This window comes from Balaenoptera borealis, assembly GCF_965194805.1.
Source record: "Balaenoptera borealis genome assembly, chromosome: 8".
Taxonomy (NCBI): domain Eukaryota; kingdom Metazoa; phylum Chordata; class Mammalia; order Artiodactyla; family Balaenopteridae; genus Balaenoptera; species Balaenoptera borealis.
Window position 1 is genome coordinate 113,685,197 of NC_138865.1, and position 20,259 is coordinate 113,705,455.

Below are 20,259 nucleotides of genomic sequence, written 5' to 3' on the forward strand. Positions count from 1 at the left end.
GGAGACTCTCAGAGGTAGCTGGGACCCCTGGGACAGGGACAGAGCCAGGGAAGCCTGGCTTTGGTTGGGAGCAGGAAGCTGGAGGGCTCTGCTGGGGCCCCCAGGGCACTGTGGGCACTCAGATTGGCCCACTGTTAGATGCCCTTGGTTCCTATCTGTTTCCTCTGTAAAGCAGAAGCTGAACTCCCAAAGGAAATGAAATCAGGGTGCAGGGATGCAGGTTGGGTGGGCCGGGGCGGGGGAGGCAGCCACGTTAGATCGAGTTGTCAGGGCAGCCTCGCTGAAGAGGTGACATTGCAGCTGAGTCCTGAAGGACGGAACAGAGCTAGACTTGTGAAGAACCGGAGACAGCACACCCGCTCACCAAGCCTCATCTGTAAAGGATGCAGGGTGGAGTTGTCCCCGCCCTTGAGGAGGTCACAGACTGAAGTGAAGCAGAACCCCAGGCCGCTCTGACTCATGCGATCCAGGCAAAGCTCAGAGGAGCAAGGGGCCCCAGGAGCTGGAGGGGTGGACTGGGGAGCCTCAGGGGACCGGGGGCTGGATCACAGCTGGCCTGGGGACTGTAGCTGCACCCCCAGTAGAAGGAAGGAGGACGAGCGAATGGGCTTGGGGTATGGAGCTCAGGGTACACAGGAGGTAGTGGGCAGGGTCCTAACCCACAGCGCTGAAATCTGCCGGGCTGACAGGACAGGACAGAGGCTGAGGCCCTCGGGCTGGGAGGGGGAGGGGCCACAGATGGGAAGCAGGTGGGGGGTGGATGGGAGGCAGGAGACAGATGAGGCCGGGACAGGGAGGAAACGGAGAACAAGATGAGAGATAAGATTTCAAAGACGCGTCAGACAGTGGCAGCGGCAGAATATGAGCAGCGCCTGGACCGGGCAGGGCAGGGGTGGGGTGCGTGGGGAGGGCTGAGGGACCTGAGGAGGGGAGGGGAGTGGGGGCCAGGGACAGCTCTGGGCCGGGCTCCCCCAGAGCCGTGTCCACCCCGCTGTGTCTCCGCCACAGTCCTCTGTGTCCCTGACTCTGTCTAGGTGAGACCCACTCCCACCATTCAGGGCTGAGCCTCGTGCTAACTGTGCCCTACATCCCTGGCCACCGTGTGACCCCTGCTGTCCCTGTGTCCCCACAGCTCTGGCCATGCCCTTGCCTCGTGACAGCACCCACACTCTGAGGGGTCAGTGTCCCTATGTGGTGGGAGGGGAAATCCAGACCCCAGACTCACAGGGCTGCCCACAGTGTGGGGCTCCCCAGAGCTCCTGCAGCCCCACGTTTCAGAAGCAGATGGAACCCCAAGGGAGGGGCTGGTAGGGCACGGGAGAAGCCTCTGCAAAGCTGAGTCCCTGGAAGCATCTACAGGAACCTGGACGAACTGAACGTACCTCCACCCGACCCAGCCTCCTGTTTACACGGCATCCTAGGTGGCCCGCAGGTGGCTCTGGGGACACAGAGGCATGCAGATCCTGCGGTAGCCCCCGAACTGCAGACACCAGCCCAAAGCCCCCCCACTCCTGCAACCTTTCTGCACTACAGGTGTTGGCACCAGGAAGCTGGGGTCAACACCCAGCTCCACTTGGCACTTGCTGGGGGCCATCGGCAAGTTGTTCAGCTCTCAGGGGCCCAGGTGTGGATGGGTCGATGGTGGGACCTGCATCCCAGGGTCAATGTTAGGAGCCAGTGAGGGCCTGGCACACAGAAGGACCTCGTTGAATTGGCATATGATCCCCTGCCATCTCCATGGCTCTCCTGGGAATGATGGCATATGAAGGACCCAACTAGAGGGTAAGACTCAGGGGCATCCCCGGGGCACCCGCCCAGGGGCGTGAGGCAGTGTTGGGACCCAGGGTGGAAGGGAGAGGTGAGGAGGTGTCCTGATGGAGTGGATTGGGAGGCGGTGAGAGAGAAGAGTCAGGTTTCTGGCCGCAGTAAGAGGCAGGAAGGAATTCCCTGTGTAGAGATGGGGAAGGTCGTGGAAGGACCGGGCTGGGTGGGGTGGAGGTTGATCTTTAACTTCATGCACTGAGGGCAGCACGTGGGTGCAGTGGAGGATGGGGCTGTGCGGTGAGTGACAATTTACAGTGGTTGCCGAAATGCCACTGAGTGCAGGCAGCTTGGGCAGCTCGGGCAGTGCATCAGGGCAGAGGGGCTGTCACCCCCTCCCCCCCAGCACAGGCACAGGGAGAGCAGCTCCTGGCACTGCAGGGGTTGGGATCTGACCACCCAGAGGGGCAGGAGTGAGTGGTGCAAAGCAGAGGCTGGGCCAGGTGGGCAGAGCCAGCAGGTAGGCATGGGGGTGGGGAGGAACCAAGGAGGTGGGCTCTGAGTGCTCCTTTGAGAGTCCTGGGACCCATCAGGCCAGTGAGGGTGGTCTGCCTGCAGCCTCTGACGTCAGGGCAAATGGCGCAATGTCCACAACCTGGAGTCAGACGGGCCCAAGTTTGAATCCACCCTCTGTTTCCCAGTGGACGACCCTGGGCAGCCCAGTCTGAAATATCTCCGGGATAAAAATCTCTGCTCAGTGACATTGGACTGGGAGGTTTTAATCCTCCTCTTTCTGTGCATTTAAAGCAAACCCAAATTCACTTTTGTAAATAACTTTATCTCGGTTAAAGTTTATCAGGTACATATTCCTCGCCAGTCATTCTGCTAAACACTTTACATGAATTATCTTGTTTAATCTTTATCCTAACCTTAACCTCGGCTGTTGACTCCTGGGCCAGTGATTGCCGATGGGCCAGTTGTCCACTAAAAGTCTTCCAGTTTGTGATAATGGAAACACACCATCTGAATACACACAAAAAACTATACTTCTAACCTCTAGAGCTGTGCTGTCCGACACTAGCCCGTAGCCCCATGTAGCCACTGAGCACTTGAAATCCAGCCAGCACCAATGACACATGCAGCTAATATAAAATACACACCAGATTGTGAACACATATACGAATGAAATAATATAAACTATCTCATTTATTTTTATATCGACTCTAGGTTGAAATAATAACATTTTGGATATATTGGATTAAATAGTATTTTATTGAAATTAATTTCACCTGTTTCTATTTTAATATGACTCCTAGAAAATTTTCAATTGCATATAGTTTATGTATTCGATCGGACAGCCCTGCAAAACTGCTCCAGAGCAACCAAAGTAGCAACAATTATCATCAAACACGAAGGTTCCAACTCCTGGTTTATGTCACCAGACATCTTTTCTAACTTCCCAGGAGGCACTCCTTACTGGAGCTAACTCTGCCGGACCCAGAGTTGGTTCTGCGTAGGCATTAGAAAACCAGCTAGGCTTACGAGGCTTGGCCCAAGGTCTCCCCAAAGGTCAAGACGCAACCCATAAAAGCCACAACCACACGTTCTTTCTGGAAGGTTTCCTCACAGGTGGCTCAGAGGGTCAGGCACAAGGCTGGTTCATTCTTATCTCAGGTCCCAGCCCAAATGTCACCTCCTCGGAGATGCTGTCTGGACACCGTTGAACACTTTGGATGCGTAGGGGCGGTAGGACAATGCCTCACTCAGGCTGGGCGACCCTCAGCTCACCTCCTGCCTTGGGGTTTCTCCCTGCACATTGCATGGTGGAAACCCACTTGGAGCCCACACATTTGCAACCCAAACGTTCAGGAAGAGATAATGCCCAGTGGGGCGAACCAGTGACCAGAAAATAGGGTAAACCTTTGAGTAATGGGGGACTGGTGTGGTGGACAATCCCTTCCCCCATCTTGCCACTTGTCCCATGGAGTTGAGCAGACACTGTCCCTAGATAGCAGAGGCCAGCTTGATGACAGGCCCTCACACTGACTCTCCCTCCTCCCCGATTCATTCTGCATCTCTCAATCCTCCCTGGGATCACGCTCCCCATAAAGTACTTGCACTGATGCCTTGTCTCAGGCCCTGCTTTCTGGGGAGCCCAGATTAAGACAGAGTCCCTCCCTGGCGGCCCGTTCCCAGCCCCTGGTTCCCCCATCTCAGCATCTTTTATGCTCCTGACGATTGTGTTTGTTTGTTTGACTTGTGTTTTCCTCTCTGCCCAACTAGACTGCAGGCTCCATGGGGTTCCATCTCCAACACCTGAAACTGGGCCTGGTGCATACTTGGTGCTTGGTTGAAAGGAATGACCCCGACCAAGTCTGACTGCTCCTCTTTGAGCACATTAGACTGAAAAGCCAGGACGCCGCATGCATCAGCTGGGTCAGGCATATTTAGAACAGAATACCTCGTAAGCTGATAGGTCTTCATCCTGGGGAGAGAAGATGCTGCTCTTCTGAAAAATAGGATGTTACCTTCTGGATCCACCCAGAGAGAACCTTGCCCTTGAAGGTGATAAAAGTCAACAAAGAAGCAAGTATTGAAATCCACCAGTCAGAGAGCATTTGGAACAGTTTTGGGGACAGATAATCCTCCCCTGGAGCCTTGATGGCCTTGAGCTTCTAAGTCAACTGGGATATTAGGAAGTATCACCAATGCCCCAGAGAGCAGCCTGGGAGAGCTGATGACATGGACTTCCTTTTGCAAAATGGCAAAGGTACTAAAAGTACTGAGCGTCCCTGATTTCACCAGCCTCCCAGGGGGGGCTTCTTCAGGGGTTGTGGTGGAAACCAAGTAAGATACCGCATGCAGGAGCCCCTGACATAGGCACTGTCTTCATTATTCTTCCCACCTAGGACCCTGAACCTCATTGTCAGACCTAAGAGGCAAGCCCCGGTCCACTGACACAGACCACATCCGTACCAGAGGATGCAGGGTCTAGAGCAGGGGTTCTCTACCAAGGGCAATGTTAGCCACCCTCCCAGGGCACGTTTGGCAATGTCCGGGGGCATTTTCGGTGGTCATAGCTGGAAGGAGGGTGCTACTGGCATCTAGTGGGTAGAAGCCAGTATGTTTAATCCTCCAGAGCAAGGACAGCCCTTCACATGAAGAATTAATCAGTCCCAAATGTCCGTAGAGCTTGGTTGAGAAACCCTGAGTTGAGGATTCAGGGTGTGTATGGAACTGTCCCTGCTGCACAGGGCAACGTGTCCCCAGCAGACCTGGGGCCGAAGCCTGGACCCCTTCTGACTGGCTGTGTATCCTTGGGCAAGTGAAGTTCCCCCTCCGAGCCTCAGCTGCCTCGACTATAAAATGGGGAAGGCCACACCCATCTCTGTAGGTTGCAGGAGGATTAAATGAGATAATGTATAATAGGGTTTAACTCAGTTCTTCTCAAAAAGAGCTTAAGGAACGGGGGCTGTGCTAAGTTGAATAGTTCCCCGCCCCCGCACCAATTCATGTCCAACTGGAATCTCAGTCTGTGAATTTATTTGGAAATAGGGTCTTTGCAGGTGTAATTAGTTAAGCTAAGATGAGGTCACACTGAATTAGGGTGGGACCAAAATCCAATGACTAGTGTCTTTATAAGAGAAAGGAGGGGGACATTCAGACACACACCGAGGAGACCCCCATGGGGAGAAGGCCACGTGGAGACAGAGGCTGAGGTCAGAGTGATACAGCTACAAGCCAAGGAACACCAAGAATCATGACCACCCCACACGCCAGAAGAGAGGCTGGAACAGATTCTTCCCAGGGCTGTAGATGGAACCAACTCTGCAGATACCGTGATTTCAGACCTTGGGCTTCCGGAAACTGTGAGAGAATAAATTTTGGATATTTTAAGCCCCCCAGTTTGTGGTTCTGTTTTACAGCAGCCCTAGCAAGCTAATCCGGGGCTATGGCCATCCGGTGGCTGGGCTCGTCATTACCTGAAGGGAACAGATGCAGAGCACACAGAGGCCTCCACCCCCTGAGGGCACCCACGTACAACTCAGCGCCCAGGCTGCGTCTGGAGCTCGGGGGTTTTCTCCTCAGATCGAGGAGAACGTCTGTATCTCCAGACACCCAGTCATGTCTGGGAGTCACCAACAGTCCGCAGTGTACACCATCAGTGCCACCTGTGTGCACCAACCCTGGGGTATGTCCAAGTTGGTGACGGCACACAGCATGGTGTGTACCAACGCAGCTCGCCACGTGCGTCTAAGGAAAGGAGAACAAATTTGGAGGATGCAGACAGAGCCCGTGGCACACACGTGTGCACATGGGGGCAACACCAGGCGCAGCCCACACACTGCATCCCCAGCAAACGGACGGTATTTACAGCACAGAGCGAGTCTGCAGCACCCGGGCGCATGCACCGCTTGCTGAGGATACCTGCGGCCACGGAGGATGTCTGCTCGCAGTGATGGCTCCAAGGAACTCGGAGTAGCTACGGCACATGGAAAGCAGAGAAGGAGGAAAATCCATTTGGGGCCAAGAGCTCTGTCTGAACTTTGTCCTTTTCTCAAGCAAAAGAAAATATTATTTCACCCTCTAAAGAACCACACATAATAACAGGCGAAATGTCAAGACCAATGTTGATATAAACCCCCAAGGAAAACAAACATCTCTGTACCTTCTCCGCGGCCTCCCCACCTCACCCTGCTCAGCTAGTTTAAACAGATCTAGCGGTGGGCAGAGGGGAGGCGGGGGTAATGGGAAGAGCCTGCCTGGCTGGGAGAGCTTCAAGGGAACCTGGGCCTGTCCGGGACCAGGAGCTGTCTGGGGGAGCCTGGCCTGGAGGGACACACAGACCAGACCAGCCATTAAGAAGTCATCCTGATTTCAAATCCCGGTGTCACTCACTGGCTGTGTGACCTTGGGCAAGTAGCCTGACCTCTCTGAACCTGAGGTTCCTCATTGGTAAATGGAGAGGATGGTATGGGATAATGCAGTAGGGCACCAAGCACAGTGCCTGGCACATTACTGATGGTTACCCTCTGTCAGGCCAGGTCTCCCCAGGGGATAGGGGGTGGCGGTGTCACCAGGGAGGTCCCCAAGGCTGCCTGACCACATGAAAAAACATTTCCTGAGCATCCACTAGGTGCCGGCACTAGCCTAGCTGCCCTACTGAGATCACCTCATTGAATCCATGCAGCCCTGTGGAGATTACCGTCGAGCTGCAAGAGGGGGGATGGGTTTGGAGGAGGTGAAGGGACTTGCCCAAGGTCACACAGCTGGGAAGATGGACTGAAGTTTAGAGCCACATGTGTTTGGCTCCAAGAGCTGGGGCAGGTCTCATCCAGGAAGCTGGAAGCCCAGTTCTAGCCCCAGAGTTTGCAGGACTCGCCACACCCTGAGATGTGTGTTGGGGGGATGTTGGATTACACAGCCCAAGAGACCCCTTCCAAGTCTGGCTCGGGCTTGAAGCCTCAATTCACTAGCCTTTGGCTATTGGTCCTCCAAGCCCCACCCAGGTGATCTTCCAAACTCCTAGTCCACTTTTTCTTTTTCTTTTCTTTCCTTTTTTCTTTTTTCTTCTTTTCTTTCCTTTTCTGAATTGGAGGCAATCCAACAAATATTCGTTGAGCTCCTTCTCCATGCTGGACCCTGGGCTGAGCACTAGAGGCCCAGAGTTAAATTCTCCCTGAGCCCAACCCTCAAGAAACTCCCCATCCAGTGGGGGTGGGGTGAGGGAGCCAGACAGAGGTAACAAGACTCTTACAATATAACAAATACTCACTTTCATGGTGCCTGTATAAGCTCCACTAGGACCATAGGAGAAGGGGCACCTGAGACTTCCAGGGGAGTCAAAGGGAGGTGGCATCTGAGCCAAGACTTGAAAAGGAACAGTAGTTTGCCTGGAGGACCAGAGAGGAAGGGTGTTCAAGACAGAAGGAACAGCCCATATAAAAGCGTGGAGGCAGCAAAGCCCCGAGTGATGGGGATCTGCACACAGTTCGTGTTGATACTGAGCGTGGGAGACTGGCAAGAGAGGGTAGTGGGCTGACCCAAGATGCCCCAACGAGAAAGTAGGACAGAGAGGCTGGCGGGGGCCATGGTGGGTTTTACTGAGGTGGGTTTTATTGCAAGAACAACGGGGAGCCACTGAAGGGATATAACTGGATCAAATTTGCCTTTTGAGAGAGGTGGCTCTCTGTACAGTAGGGAGAAGAGTTTAGAGGAGCAGGGCTGGAGACGGGAGACCAGCCAGAAGGCAAGAGAATATGGTGGCCTGAACGAGGGCAGTGGGCAGGGGGATGCGGAGGACGAGGGGGAACAGAGGACGTGCAGAAGGCAGAAGTGATAGGACCTGGTGCCCCACTCGGAGCAGGAGGAGTGAAGAACAGAGGAGAAGAGGGAGGAGTCTACAGGATGCTCCGACCTCACGCCTGGTTGGCGGCTGACGGTGATGTCCCCAAGATGGGCAGCCCAAGAGGAAGTCTCGTTAGGTGTTCCGATGCGGACGTGCTGAGTCTGCGGGGCCAGAAGGGTGTCCCAGCGAAGACACCAGGACACCAGGAGGCGGTTGGCTCTGTGGGTCAGGAGAGAAGCCAGAGCTGGCGTGCAGGTTTGGACATCACCCCTGTGGTCGTAGTGGCTGAGTTCCCCCCCAGGGAGGGTGGTCCATGCAGGAAGAGCTGTGGGTGCACCAACATTCAGGACAGGGAGCAAAGGAAGAGTTGCCAAGAAGTAGCTGGAGAAGAAGCAGCCAGAAGGTGGTGAACCAGAGGAGAGAGAGGGTAAGGAGGAGGTAAGATGAAGACTAAGAGCCGGACAAGTGGACGAGAGGACCCAGGGGTCAGAGGTGGCCTCACCCGGAGCCATTTCGGGGGAGACTTGGGAGCAGAGTGCAAAGACCTGAGGGGCGGGTGGGGGTGAGGAGGCGGGCATATGGGGGGGCCATACACTGGGCTTTTAGAAGCTTGGCAGGAGATGGAAAAAGAGACAGAAGGTGGTAGCTAGCGGGAGCCTCAGGGTCAAGGAAGGGCTGTTATCTCAAAATGGGGCAGTTGAAGAGCCGCTGGCGATTCCGGAGTTCAAGTCACAGGAGCTGATCGGTTACTGGAGACAAGGAGGTCCCTGCGGAGAAGACCAAGGTTGAGGTCTGGAGCCCGTGCTGGGAGTGTGGTTCCCACACTGAGACTGAGCCACAGGAGTGATGAGCGGGAGGGTCAACCCAGAGAGGGCGGAGGGAAAAGCGGCCGGACACCGGGCTGGGGAGCTTGTCAAGGGCGGGCTGAGGCCTCCAACAGGGCCGCAGAGAGCTGGAGAGGCCCCGGCTCCGGACGCAGGCTGACCTGAGTCTGCACCCCAGCTCCGCCACTCACCAGCTTCGTGACCCTGCGGTCCCCCCCGCACCGCTGCTCCCTCTTCCCTGAGACCAGGACAGCAACAGTCCCTGCCCCATGGGAACAAATGCATGAAAGGCATTCAGCACAGGACCCAGCGAGCAGAGGACCTCGATAAATGCAAGCGAATAAGAATAATAAATAATGAGGAGCCATCGAAGGGTTCTGAAGCCGGGAAGTGACAAGGTCAAATCTGTATTTTAGAAAGACCCCGCTGGAGGAGGTGGTAGCCTTGGGGAGAAACTAAAAGGTCGTGCACTTCTCGAGGTATTTCTCTGAAGTCTGTGGGAAGTTTGTAGCGTCAGGTTAAAGATTTTATTGGTTCCATGTTTGGGTTTTGATTCGGCTGTTTCCTCGGGTCTTCACACGTCGGATGCCGGTCTTACTGGCGGGCTCATGACTGGCCTGGTGAGTTGGGTCTATCTGGGGCTTTGAGGTGTATTTCGGGAATGAAATGAAGCGGTGGGAAAAGTAAATACAGAAAAAAAATTAAATAACGGCGAGGGTGGATTTGGGGGAGGGCCTGGGCCAGGGGGTGGATGGTCCCGCGGTCCCGCGAGGAGGATGCGGCAGGGCGAGGGGTGCTGGCCCAGCCCGGGAGGGGCTGGGGGCGATTCCTTGTGAAATCCCTGGTCTGCTCCCAGGGATGACAAGCAGCCGGGATCCACACACAGGTCAGCCCCCCCTCACGCCCCTCACGGCCTCGGCAGGAGAAGCTGCCGCTCGGGAACAGCATTGCCACATCTTGCAGGAGACTCCTGGGCCCACGGTGAGCCTGAGGGTTTAGGACTGGGTGAGACGGAAGCCTAGCAGTTATAATATCACAATAACAGTCACAATGGTTATTACTGAGTTCTCACTCCTCATCAGGCTGCACGGCTCTGACGAGACGGATGCTGGTATTAGTCCCATTGCACAGAGGAGGAGACTAGGGCTCAGAGAACACCGCTTGCCCGAGGGCTCGGCTTGGATTGGGGCCCCTTGGAAGAGACGTCCACACTCTTATCCATCCTGCTTCAGGGATCCCGGCCTGTGGGGAACCCTTGGCAGTGCCTCTTCCGTGAAGCCCCAGGGCGGCTGAGTTTCTCTGCCAGTAGCTCAGGCATAAAGTAGAAAGAGCCCAGGGGAGCATGTGGCCTCCCCTTCCAGCTCTCTGCTAACCTGCTGTGTGACCTTAGGCAAGTGGCTTCCCCTCTCTGCATCTTGGCGGCCTCCTCCTCAGTCAAGTGTGATTCAGCATCTCATCTCTGGGGGTTAGGATTTCATTGGCTCCTGCCTATCTTGGGCCTAGCGCATAGTAGGCACTCCACAGAGTCCCGAGCCCTCTTCCAGGGCTGCCCTGTCAGGGCCGATTATCTCCATGGAATCCACACTGTGAAAATAAACATGAACTCAAGTGGCCCCGGTCTCCGTGGCAGCCAAGGGGAAGCTCGGTCCCCAGCCTGTGTCTGTTCTGGGCAAAGAACAAAAGTTTCCCTGTGAAGTTGCCCCCACCCCGCTTCCCTTTCGGAGCCAGCTGGGATGGGGAGGAGGGGCGGGGGGAGGGGGCCAGGCCCACAGCCCGGTGAGCCCAGCTGCCTGTCAACACCCAGCCTCCCTCCCGCCCAACCCCATCCCAACACCACCCAGGGCTCAGGCAGGTGAAGGGCCCCCGAACCCAGAAGCCCCAGGGGCAGAAAGCTGGGTCTGGTAGTAGGATTTGAGGAAGAGAAGGTTCCCACGGGTGGCCCTGGGGACCGAGTGTGTGGGACTGGAGTCCAGGGATGTGGGTGGGAGAAGCTGCCCAGTTACCCTTGTGCAGAGCGCCATGCCATTCACGCTTCTCACATCCCTTCACCTACCCGCCTCCCGGCTCAGAGCCTCTCCCCTCGTGGGTTTCAGAAGCTGGCGGGAAATGGCCAGTCCTGGAGGACACGGCAGAACTAGCACAGAACTTGGCATCAGAGGGAAATGGCACAAATTCTGGCTCCGCCATAACTTGAGGTGAGAACTTGGGCAGGTGCGGTCCTCTCTGGACCACCATCTCTGCATCTGCATCACGGGAACGGCCCCTCCTGCTGGGGGCAGCCACGTCGAAGTTCAGCAACACGCCTCTGCTCAGCTGCCACTGCGCCCACTGAGGACGCAGCAGCATCCTGGCGTAGGTGTGAAGCTCACCCACTGTGGGTTCGGACGTGTGACATGTGACAGCCTGGGGGAGCATGGGAGCAGAGTGTCGGGGAGGAGCAGTGGGCCCCTGGGAGAGGAAAAGAGCCAGACTGAGCCCAGGGCCTGAGGAGCAGAGCGGGGCGTGGGCAGGATGTGACTGCCGTGGGTGGCAGTGTGGCTCAGCAGCCACGTGGACACAGCTCTCCTGACAGTGTGACTGCTCCCTGGGGAGAAAAAGAACTGTGCGGAAGGACGCCTCACGTCACTAAACTCTGCCCCTTCGCGTGCCCAAGCAGAGCTGCTGCGGATGCCCCTAACCAAACAAAAGCCGGAGGAATGAGCTCCCCTTCCCTTCCAAGGTCATCACACAGCGCACAGGAGGTCCACGGGGAGGAGTGTCTCTGTGTGGCCAGTGGCCACGGTGGTGAAGTTTGTTCACAGGGCAATGGCATAGGAGGTGAGGGAGGGTGAAGGAATTGTCAAACGACAGCCAGGACTTGCGTGAATTATATCTCAATAATTAGTTTTAGCAGCTTTTTTGTAGATTACATTGGATTTTTCTACATGGATGATCATGTCATCTGCAAATAAATCAATTCTATATTTTCCTTTCAAAGTAAAGTGACAACCAGGACTTACCTGTGGGTGCACATTCTACACCCCTTGGGGTCTCCCTGAAACACCAGGAAGAATGGAGCCCTGCAAGGTGCTAGGTCTCCTGATGCTCTGAGCTAGCAAGGTCCTGCTTCCTGTCATCCTAGGCCGATGCAATCAGAGTTATGGGATCACCGTCCTTCCCCTCTGGGGGAGTCATGAGAACTCATGACATCAGACCTGTAAGAGTGTCTGATGCAGAGAAGATTTGGAGCCCACAGAATTGGGATCCCTGCCATCTGGGAAAGACATTTAAATGTTTGATAATATTGCTACGGGCTAAATGTTTGTATCCCCACCCAAATTCAAGGTTGAAGCCTAATCCCCAATGTGATGGTATTTGGAGGTGGGGTCTTTGGGAGGTGATTAGGTCATGAGGGCTCCATCCTCACGAATGGGATTAGTGTCTACAGAAGAGAGACCCCAGAGAGCTCTCTCACCCCTTCCACCACGTGAGGACACAGGTGTCTATGAATCAGGAAGAGAGTCCTCACCAGGCACCAAATCCACTGATCTTGGACTTCTTAGCCTCCAGAACTGTAAGAAATGAATTTCTGTTGTTTATAAGCCACTCGGACTCTGGTATTCTGTTATAGCATCCTGAAAAGGCCAAGACATCATTCCAATAAAAATTACAAGGTAGGTTTTTAAATCTGTGAAACTCTTTGACTCTGCAATCCTAGTCTTAGAAACTGATCATTAGAAAATTATGAAATGCATCAAGATACAGATCAATCGATTGACAGATGATAGAAAATGCCATCACAACATCATTAATACAAAAATAACTTGGAGATAATCTGAATCTTCAACAAATACATAGAATGCTATGCCGCTGTTACGAACGACTGTGCTGTGCAGATATATCTTTGTGATGTGTTTGATTTCTGAGTGAAATAGGTTATAATACAGTATTAGAGAATAATCCCATTTTGGTTTTTATGAATATATATATATGAAAATGTCTGGAAGAAGAATATTTCAAAATGTTTACTTGATTATCCCTAAGAGGTGAAATTAGGAATAATGTGACTTTTTTCCCTGATATTTTTTGTTTTATCTGATTTTCTTGCTTTTCTACAAAGTTATAATGACAACAATATAAATAACTACCATTTATTAAGCACATACTTTGTTCCAAGTACTGCATTGAGGGCTTTCTATATGTTTCCTTATCTAATCCTTATAACAATTCTGGGAGACAGGATTCTTTCAGCTGAAAGTGACAGAATACCCAGGTACAATTGCAGGATTCTTTCAGTTGAAAGTGACAGAATACCCAGGTACAATTGCAGGATTCTTTCCGTTGAAAGTGACAGAATACCCAGTTTGAATACCCAATTCAAACTGGTTTAAGCAAAGAAAGAGGATTAATTCACTTGTGTCAATGGAAAATCATGATTGGGCTTCAAGCAGGGGCTCAAAATTTGTCCACAACTCGTTTCTCTTGACTCTATTCCCCTGGAGCATGTTTCCATTTGGGAGCAAGATGGCTTTGAAGCAGGAGCCAGTCACACCCTCACAACTGCAAGGCTATGGAGAAGAAGTGGTTCTCAAAGGCCCTAAGGGGTACTCCATTGGACTGGCCTGGGTCACATGACCACCCACCAACCAATCTCTGTGGTCAGGTGATGGGTGCACTGATTGGCTTAAGCCCAGGTCACATGCCCCAATCACAGAGCCAGGGAGTGAAATCACAGTTTAGGGTAGGAGAGAATTGGTTCTCCCAAAGCAACAGCAAAAGCAGGGTAATGGATGCTGGATGGGAGGGGGAAAATCTGTCCCCCGCAGTTATCTCCAACTTACTAATGAGGAAGCTGCAGCTCAGAGACGGGAAATAGTTTGTTCAAAATGATACAGATAGTAAGTAAGGAGGCAGAGATTTGAACCTTCATTGTCTAGCTCCAAGGACCAGAAACTTCGTTACTATGTGATATTGGCTTCCATGATTACTTGTGTAGTATTTTGATGAATTTAGAAACAAAATAAAGCCATAATCCCCTGTCAATGTGTTTAGGATGCCTGACTGCTTAAGGTCAGGGTGGGGTCAGGGCACACCTGAGACCCTTGTGTCCAATGCTTCCTTCTAAGATGGTTGGTCATCCAGTTGCTTCATATCTTTCTATCAAGACGAGTTGTCAAGAGCAACCCTCACACCAGAGAATGGCAAATGCCACTTGGATAGAAGAGAAAACGCTCCAAACACAAGTTATAATACCTGATATTTATTGGTGACTTATCATGTGCCAGGCATTGTGCTATTGAGTCCCCGTGACCGCCAGTGGAGGTGTGAACAGGTGCTGCTCTGTGTTACAGATGAGGGAACTGAAGCCAAGAGAGGTGAATTTCCTTGCCGAGATCACACAGCCATCTCATGTGGAGCCGGGCTTAGGGTGAGTCTGACTCCAGAGACAGCCTTTTTTTTTTTTTTTTTTTTTTTTTTAATTTTTATTTATTTATTTATTTATGGCTGTGTTGGGTCTTCGTTTCTGTGCGAGGGCTTTCTCTAGTTGCAGCAAGCGGGGGCCACTCTTCATCGCGGTGCGCAGGCCTCTCATTATCGCGGCCTCTCTTGTTGCGGAGCACAGGCTCCAGACGCGCAGGCTCAGTAATTGTGGCTCACGGGCCTAGTTGCTCCGCGGCATGTGGGATCTTCCCAGACCAGGGCTCAAACCCGTGTCCCCTGCATTGGCAGGCAGATTCTCAACCACTGCGCCACCAGGGAAGCCCGAGACAGCCTTTAATCACACTCTGATGCCTGTATACAGTTCCTCTGCAGCCAAGAGAGAATTTTAGTGGTATCTGCAGAGATCAGAACTGTAGAAAGTGAATGTGCTGATAATATAACTCCGAGTATTAAAGGAGCCAAGTAAGGCTGACGCCTCCAGCTGACATTCTCAAGGCATTTCCCTGGGCGTTTGCCGGGGAAAGATTGTATGGTCATGGCTGAGGCCCAGTGCGCTGCCTAGAAGCCTGCTAAATATTCTTCTCATTATGATTTAACCTCAGTCTTGAGTTTATAATTATTTTATATGGTAAAGGATGTAGTCACTGGTGAAAATAAATCCAACCTCTAAGTAGACACTTAGGTTTGAAAAGATGTTCGATTAGGAAAATGTTCATGATACATCGTTAGTGAGTTTTTTAAATGCAAACTACAGATATATCTATCTATCTATACAGATATAGATATAGATATATAGCAAGATCCAAATGTTGTATCTTAAAAAAAAGATATTCATACATAAAAAAGACCAAAGGAATACACAAAAAGACTAACTTTGGGGGCTAGTATTATGGATTATTTTTATTTTCTCATTTGCGCTTTTCTATAGTTTCCAAATTTTCTATAATGAGGTGCATTATATCCATAATTTAAAAGTTATTAAATTTTTAACAAAGGTTTCTGAGTATAAGAGGCATAAAACTTCCATAACAACCACAAGCTTTGTTCTCCTTTCAACCTTCTTTCTTCATTTATTTATTTATTCATTCAACAAACATCCACTGGTTTCTGCTGTGCGGGGCTCTCACTTTGAGTGGATCAGACAGATTCCCTTGAGGCGTTCCCTGTGCAGTGGTGGACCGACAGATGAACAGATGCTCAGACATGAATGATCCCCTAGATGTGAGCCCCATGAGGACAGGACCCTGCCTGGTTCATCTCTGAATCCCAGTACCTGGGATGGGGTCTGAAACAGAGTTAGGAGCTTCGGAAATACTTATGAACAAATGGGTGAAATCAGGGAGACAGGAGTTCAAATCCCAGTTCGTTAAGCTCCAGTTTTCACTTCTGCAAAATAGGGGAATAATACCTACCTCATGGGATTGTTTAAAGGCTCAACTAACACACAGAAATCTTTTTATACAAACCTGGAAATAGCAGTAGGCCCTCAACAAAGAACAGAAATAATGTATCTCAAATTGGGTGGATTCTGACCGTGTACAAAGTCTGGGGTCAGGCCTTCCTCTGTCAGTATTTGGAGCTTGACTAGAAAGAAATTTGGTTTAAAATTTGGAGAAGAGTGTGTATACTATACTCTTATTTATCTAAGAAAAGAGGAGGCATTACATTTTAAAATGAAAGGATAGGGACTTCCCTGATGGTCCAGTGGTTAAGAATCCGCCTTCCAATGCAGGGGACGCGGGTTCGATCCCTGGTCGGGGAACTAAGATCCTACGTGCTTCAGGGCAACTAAGCTCCCGTGACACAACTACTGAGCCCATGCGGCACCACTACTGAGCCTGTGCGCCTCAACTAGAGAGAAGCGTGCCGCAACTAAGACCCGACACAGCCAAAAATAAAATAAAATAAAAAAAAATATATTAAGAAATAAATAAAATGAAAGGATAAATTAAAAATCTGAAGCAGCAAAAGTTATCTAACAGGAGAGAAAGGGAACAGGGTAGAGGGGCAGAGACAGAAACTAGACTACTTGTAATATTCCATGATTTGTGGACCTGAGTTGGAAACCATGGAAATATTCTACATAACCATATTTTAAACATGTTAAATGTTTGGAAAAGAAATTCCAAATAACAAAAGGAAAACAAACAAACAAAAAGCTAACTTATGGCAAGTTGGTGATAAATACATGGAGAGGAATTCCTCCAAATGACTAAAACACAGCAGTTTTGACTGTCCATCCCTAATAAGATATTCCCTAAAGGCAAAGCAAAAATTAAAAAACTGCAAAAGAAAAAAATCAATAATTGCATTTTTGGTGGTATTGGTATCCTCATCTGAGAGTGTTATGTGGAGTAGGACTTAGCAAATGAGTGTATCTTTCACTGGGAACTGGGAAGAAAGGACACACAGCATGGGAGAAAGGATATGCAGACGTAAGACGGATGAGACTAAGTAAAAACACTATAGCCCTGAATTTAAATTAGAAATGTCAATTGAACTCATATTTTGAAAATAAATTAACAGACTTTATTTTTTTAGCAGTTTTAGGGTTACAGAAAAATTGAATAGAAAGTACCAAGACTTCCCATATACCCCTTCATCTCCGCCTCCCCCAATTTCCCCCATTATTTAACATCTTGCATTAGTGGAGTACACTTGTTACAAGTGATGAGCTAATATTGATATATAATTATGACCCAAGGTCCACAGTTGATATTACAATTCAGTCTAGGTGCTGCACATTTTAAGGGTTTTGACAAACATATAATGACATGTATCCACCATTGTAGTATCATACAGAATAGTTTCCATGCCCTAAAAATCCTCTGTGTTCTGCCCATTCACCCCTCCCACCCACCCCCCAACTCCTGGCAACCACGGATCTGTCTCCAGAGTCTTGCCTTTTCCAGAATATCATATAGTTGGAATCATACAATATGTAGCCTTTTCAGATTGACTTCTCTCACCTAGCAATATGCAGTTAAGTCTCCTTTATGCCTTTCATTGCTTGATACCTCATTTCTTTTTACCACTGAATAGCGTTCCATTGTGTGGATATACTAGTTTGTTTATCCATTCACCTTCTAAAGGACATCTTTGTTGCTTCCAAGTTTTGGTAGTTATGACTCACGATATATTCTATCTTTAAAAAAAAAAAAATGTATTTCCTAGCTCTGTCCACTGAAAATGCCCAGAAACAATGACCAACCCAATGGCAATAAGCATCACTTAAACCTTGATTGTGGTCTCTAAATACCACTCCCCACTCAAAGAAACCAGGGATCCTTGAAGAAATGGCTGATTCCAGGTCTGGAGCAGAAAATGTCCAAGACAAACCTGGGCATCTTGCTATTCCAGAAAGCAAAGAAGTTATCAAAGTCTACTGAGGTCAAAAGGCTACAGGAGCCAACCCAAAAAGCTTCACTCTGGTCAAGTGGGATCATTTGAGTATCAATAAGAATAATAATTGCAGGGGACTGAAACACACCAAATAACATTAAATCCCTATGTTCATAATGATACTAAAAAAAAAATAATAATAACTCAATAAAAAATAACTCCAAGGATGTCAGGAAACCAACTCAGTATTTGAGAACTATTAAAGAATCAAGTCTTTGTACTATCTGTATTGTATGTATGAAGGATATTGTACTGTACCTTGGGGTAACTAAAGAGTTGAAGAAGAGAAGTTTCGCTTTTACAAGTATTCCAGCTAATAAATGAAGAAGGAAGACAGATTTAGAATATCATCACTTTGCAATCCCCAATGAAAGAATGAACTTGGGCAATGAACATCAATGACTGCTAACTTCACAAAAAGAGAGATCACAAGACATTATGGGCCTCCTGATGGAAGGACAGGATACCTCCTGTGAAGTATTGTGGCCAAAAATCGAACCTGAATCTCATCAAGCCTTAGATCTAATTACAGGAAATACAGAGGACAGAGGAACATGTTAAAGGAACTCACAGGAATACAATCCAGATTGAGGAAAACTCTACAGGACAAACAACCAGTTTCCTTCAACAAATAAATGACAAGGGCAGAGAGGTGGGGGGGGAGGGGCTTATAGATTAAAAGGGACTTAAGGGACATATATGGACGTTTTTACAAGGTACAGAAAACATTTATGAGACCGTCAAAGAAATGTAAACAATGACTAGATATGTGTGATGATAATAATTTCTCCAGCTGTGATAATGGTATTATGGCTATAGCCTTCTTTTTTAAAAAAGATTTTCTTAACTTTTAGAAAGATATAGCCAAATAGCTATGGTTGAGATGTTAGAGTATCTGGATTTGCTTCAAAATAATCCATTGGGATAGAGGAATTGGGGTGGAATGTAGATGAAACAAGATTGGGCATGAGTTATAATTGTTGAAGCTGGGTGATAGGTATATTATTCTCTCTACTTTTATATATGTTTGAAATTTTCCATAATAAAAAAAAAAGTTTACCAAAAATAAAAATATAAGCTCCTTTTAACAAAGCCAGAGGCAACCCAGGGTCTCTTGTGCCTCTGATGTTTTCATGTTGTCACCTCTTTGTGTAAAATTGACCTGACTGGTAACTTTCTTCCCCTTTTCCTTCCAAGTGCCTGTTGGTGAGTTGGTTCTAACCTGCCTGAGCAGAGGTCAGGAGGGGCCACCTGTGCTGCCCCCTCCCCATATCAGCCTGTACCCTGGGAAGGGCTACCAACCACCAGGCAGAAGGAAACAAGCTGGGTAGGGGCCCCAGCCCTGCAGCCAACTTTGCTTGAGCGAAGTAGGAGGATTTTAACCCCCACTACCACTTGAGCAGGTTCCTCTCTGGGTCACACCAGTGCCGGGCGCTCATAGCCTGGCATAAACCAGGTAGATAAAAGCAGAAATGTGTAGTGATTAAAAGCCTGGGTTCTGAAACACATAGGTTCAAATCCCAGCTCTCCCAGCACGTGTCTTCAACTGCCTGAGCCTCAATTTCCCCATCTGTAGATGGGGAACTATGCGAGCAACTTCCTCGTAAGGCTGGTGTGTGCATTCAGTGAGAATGTGTGTGAAGCAATGAGCTCAGAGCCAGGCTGGAGTGGCTCCCAACAAATGGTGATTATTTCTGCTGCTATTATTATTGTTATTATTTTATATTAATTATTCTACAGCTAGAATAGAAAGTAGAGCTTTTCCCCCCAAAATTATTCCTTATATTTGCCTCTTTCCAAAGCATGTTGTATTATGGGATATTCTCTCAATTATTTCATTTGACCAACAGAACACTGTTTGGGGAAGACGCATTAGCCTGAAATGACCTCACTGGGTGCTCATTTTGGATGTTAATCGCAGTAAGCTGACAAAAGGGCTAAAAGAGATAAAGTAATTTCGTGTAGCTTTAGAATTTCTCCTGGGAGTGTGGCCTGGCACACACAGGGGTTGCACACTGTTGCAAACAAGCCTTTCACAACTCACTTTATGATGCAGTATAGAAGCTCTGCAGATTATGAGTGTGTACCTACAAGGAGAATAAGTAGAGACCAGTGCCATAATGTGTGGCAAAGTGGTATTTGTGGCTGGGATAATTACCGCACTAAGCATGAATTTGCGTGTCAAACAACTTAGAGAGAAGTGGAGAGAGGTGTTTTGGAAAGTGATGCTGAACATTTTGAACAGTGGCTTCATAATGACAAAGGACACAGCTTCACAAATGCAGGTGAAGCACAGGCAACGAAAGCAAAAATAGACAAATTGGACCTCAAAATTGAAAATTTCTGTGCATTAAAGGACATGATCAACAGAGTGAAAATACAACCCACTGTATGGGAGAAATATTTGCAAATCATATATTTGATAAGAGGTTAATATCCAGAATATATAAAGAACTCCTATAACTCAACAACAACCAAAAACCCCGGGCCTTCCCTGGTGGC

General features: G+C 49.5%; 1 protein-coding gene across 3 annotated transcripts in view; it reads right to left on the reverse strand.

Moving 5' to 3' along the window:
• Positions 1-1,047: 1,047 nt before the first annotated feature.
• Positions 1,048-20,259, reverse strand: part of LOC309633920 (uncharacterized protein) — a 33,367-nt gene continuing 14,155 nt past the window's right edge. Inside the window, exons 3-8 of one of the 3 annotated variants that reach the window (XM_082403311.1) lie at positions 8,180-8,329; positions 7,538-7,655; positions 6,190-6,318; positions 5,745-6,015; positions 5,434-5,628; positions 1,048-4,319 (exon numbers count right to left, since the gene is read on the reverse strand). In XM_082403311.1, the coding sequence (XP_082259437.1) occupies positions 3,985-4,319; positions 5,434-5,628; positions 5,745-6,015; positions 6,190-6,318; positions 7,538-7,655; positions 8,180-8,329 (1,198 nt within the window). In that variant the 3' untranslated portion in view covers positions 1,048-3,984. Of the gene's footprint in view, positions 4,320-5,433; positions 5,629-5,744; positions 6,016-6,189; positions 6,319-7,537; positions 7,656-8,179; positions 10,519-20,259 lie in introns of all 3 variants that reach the window. The other 2 variants (XM_082403310.1, XM_082403309.1) reach the window with 2 other exon arrangements.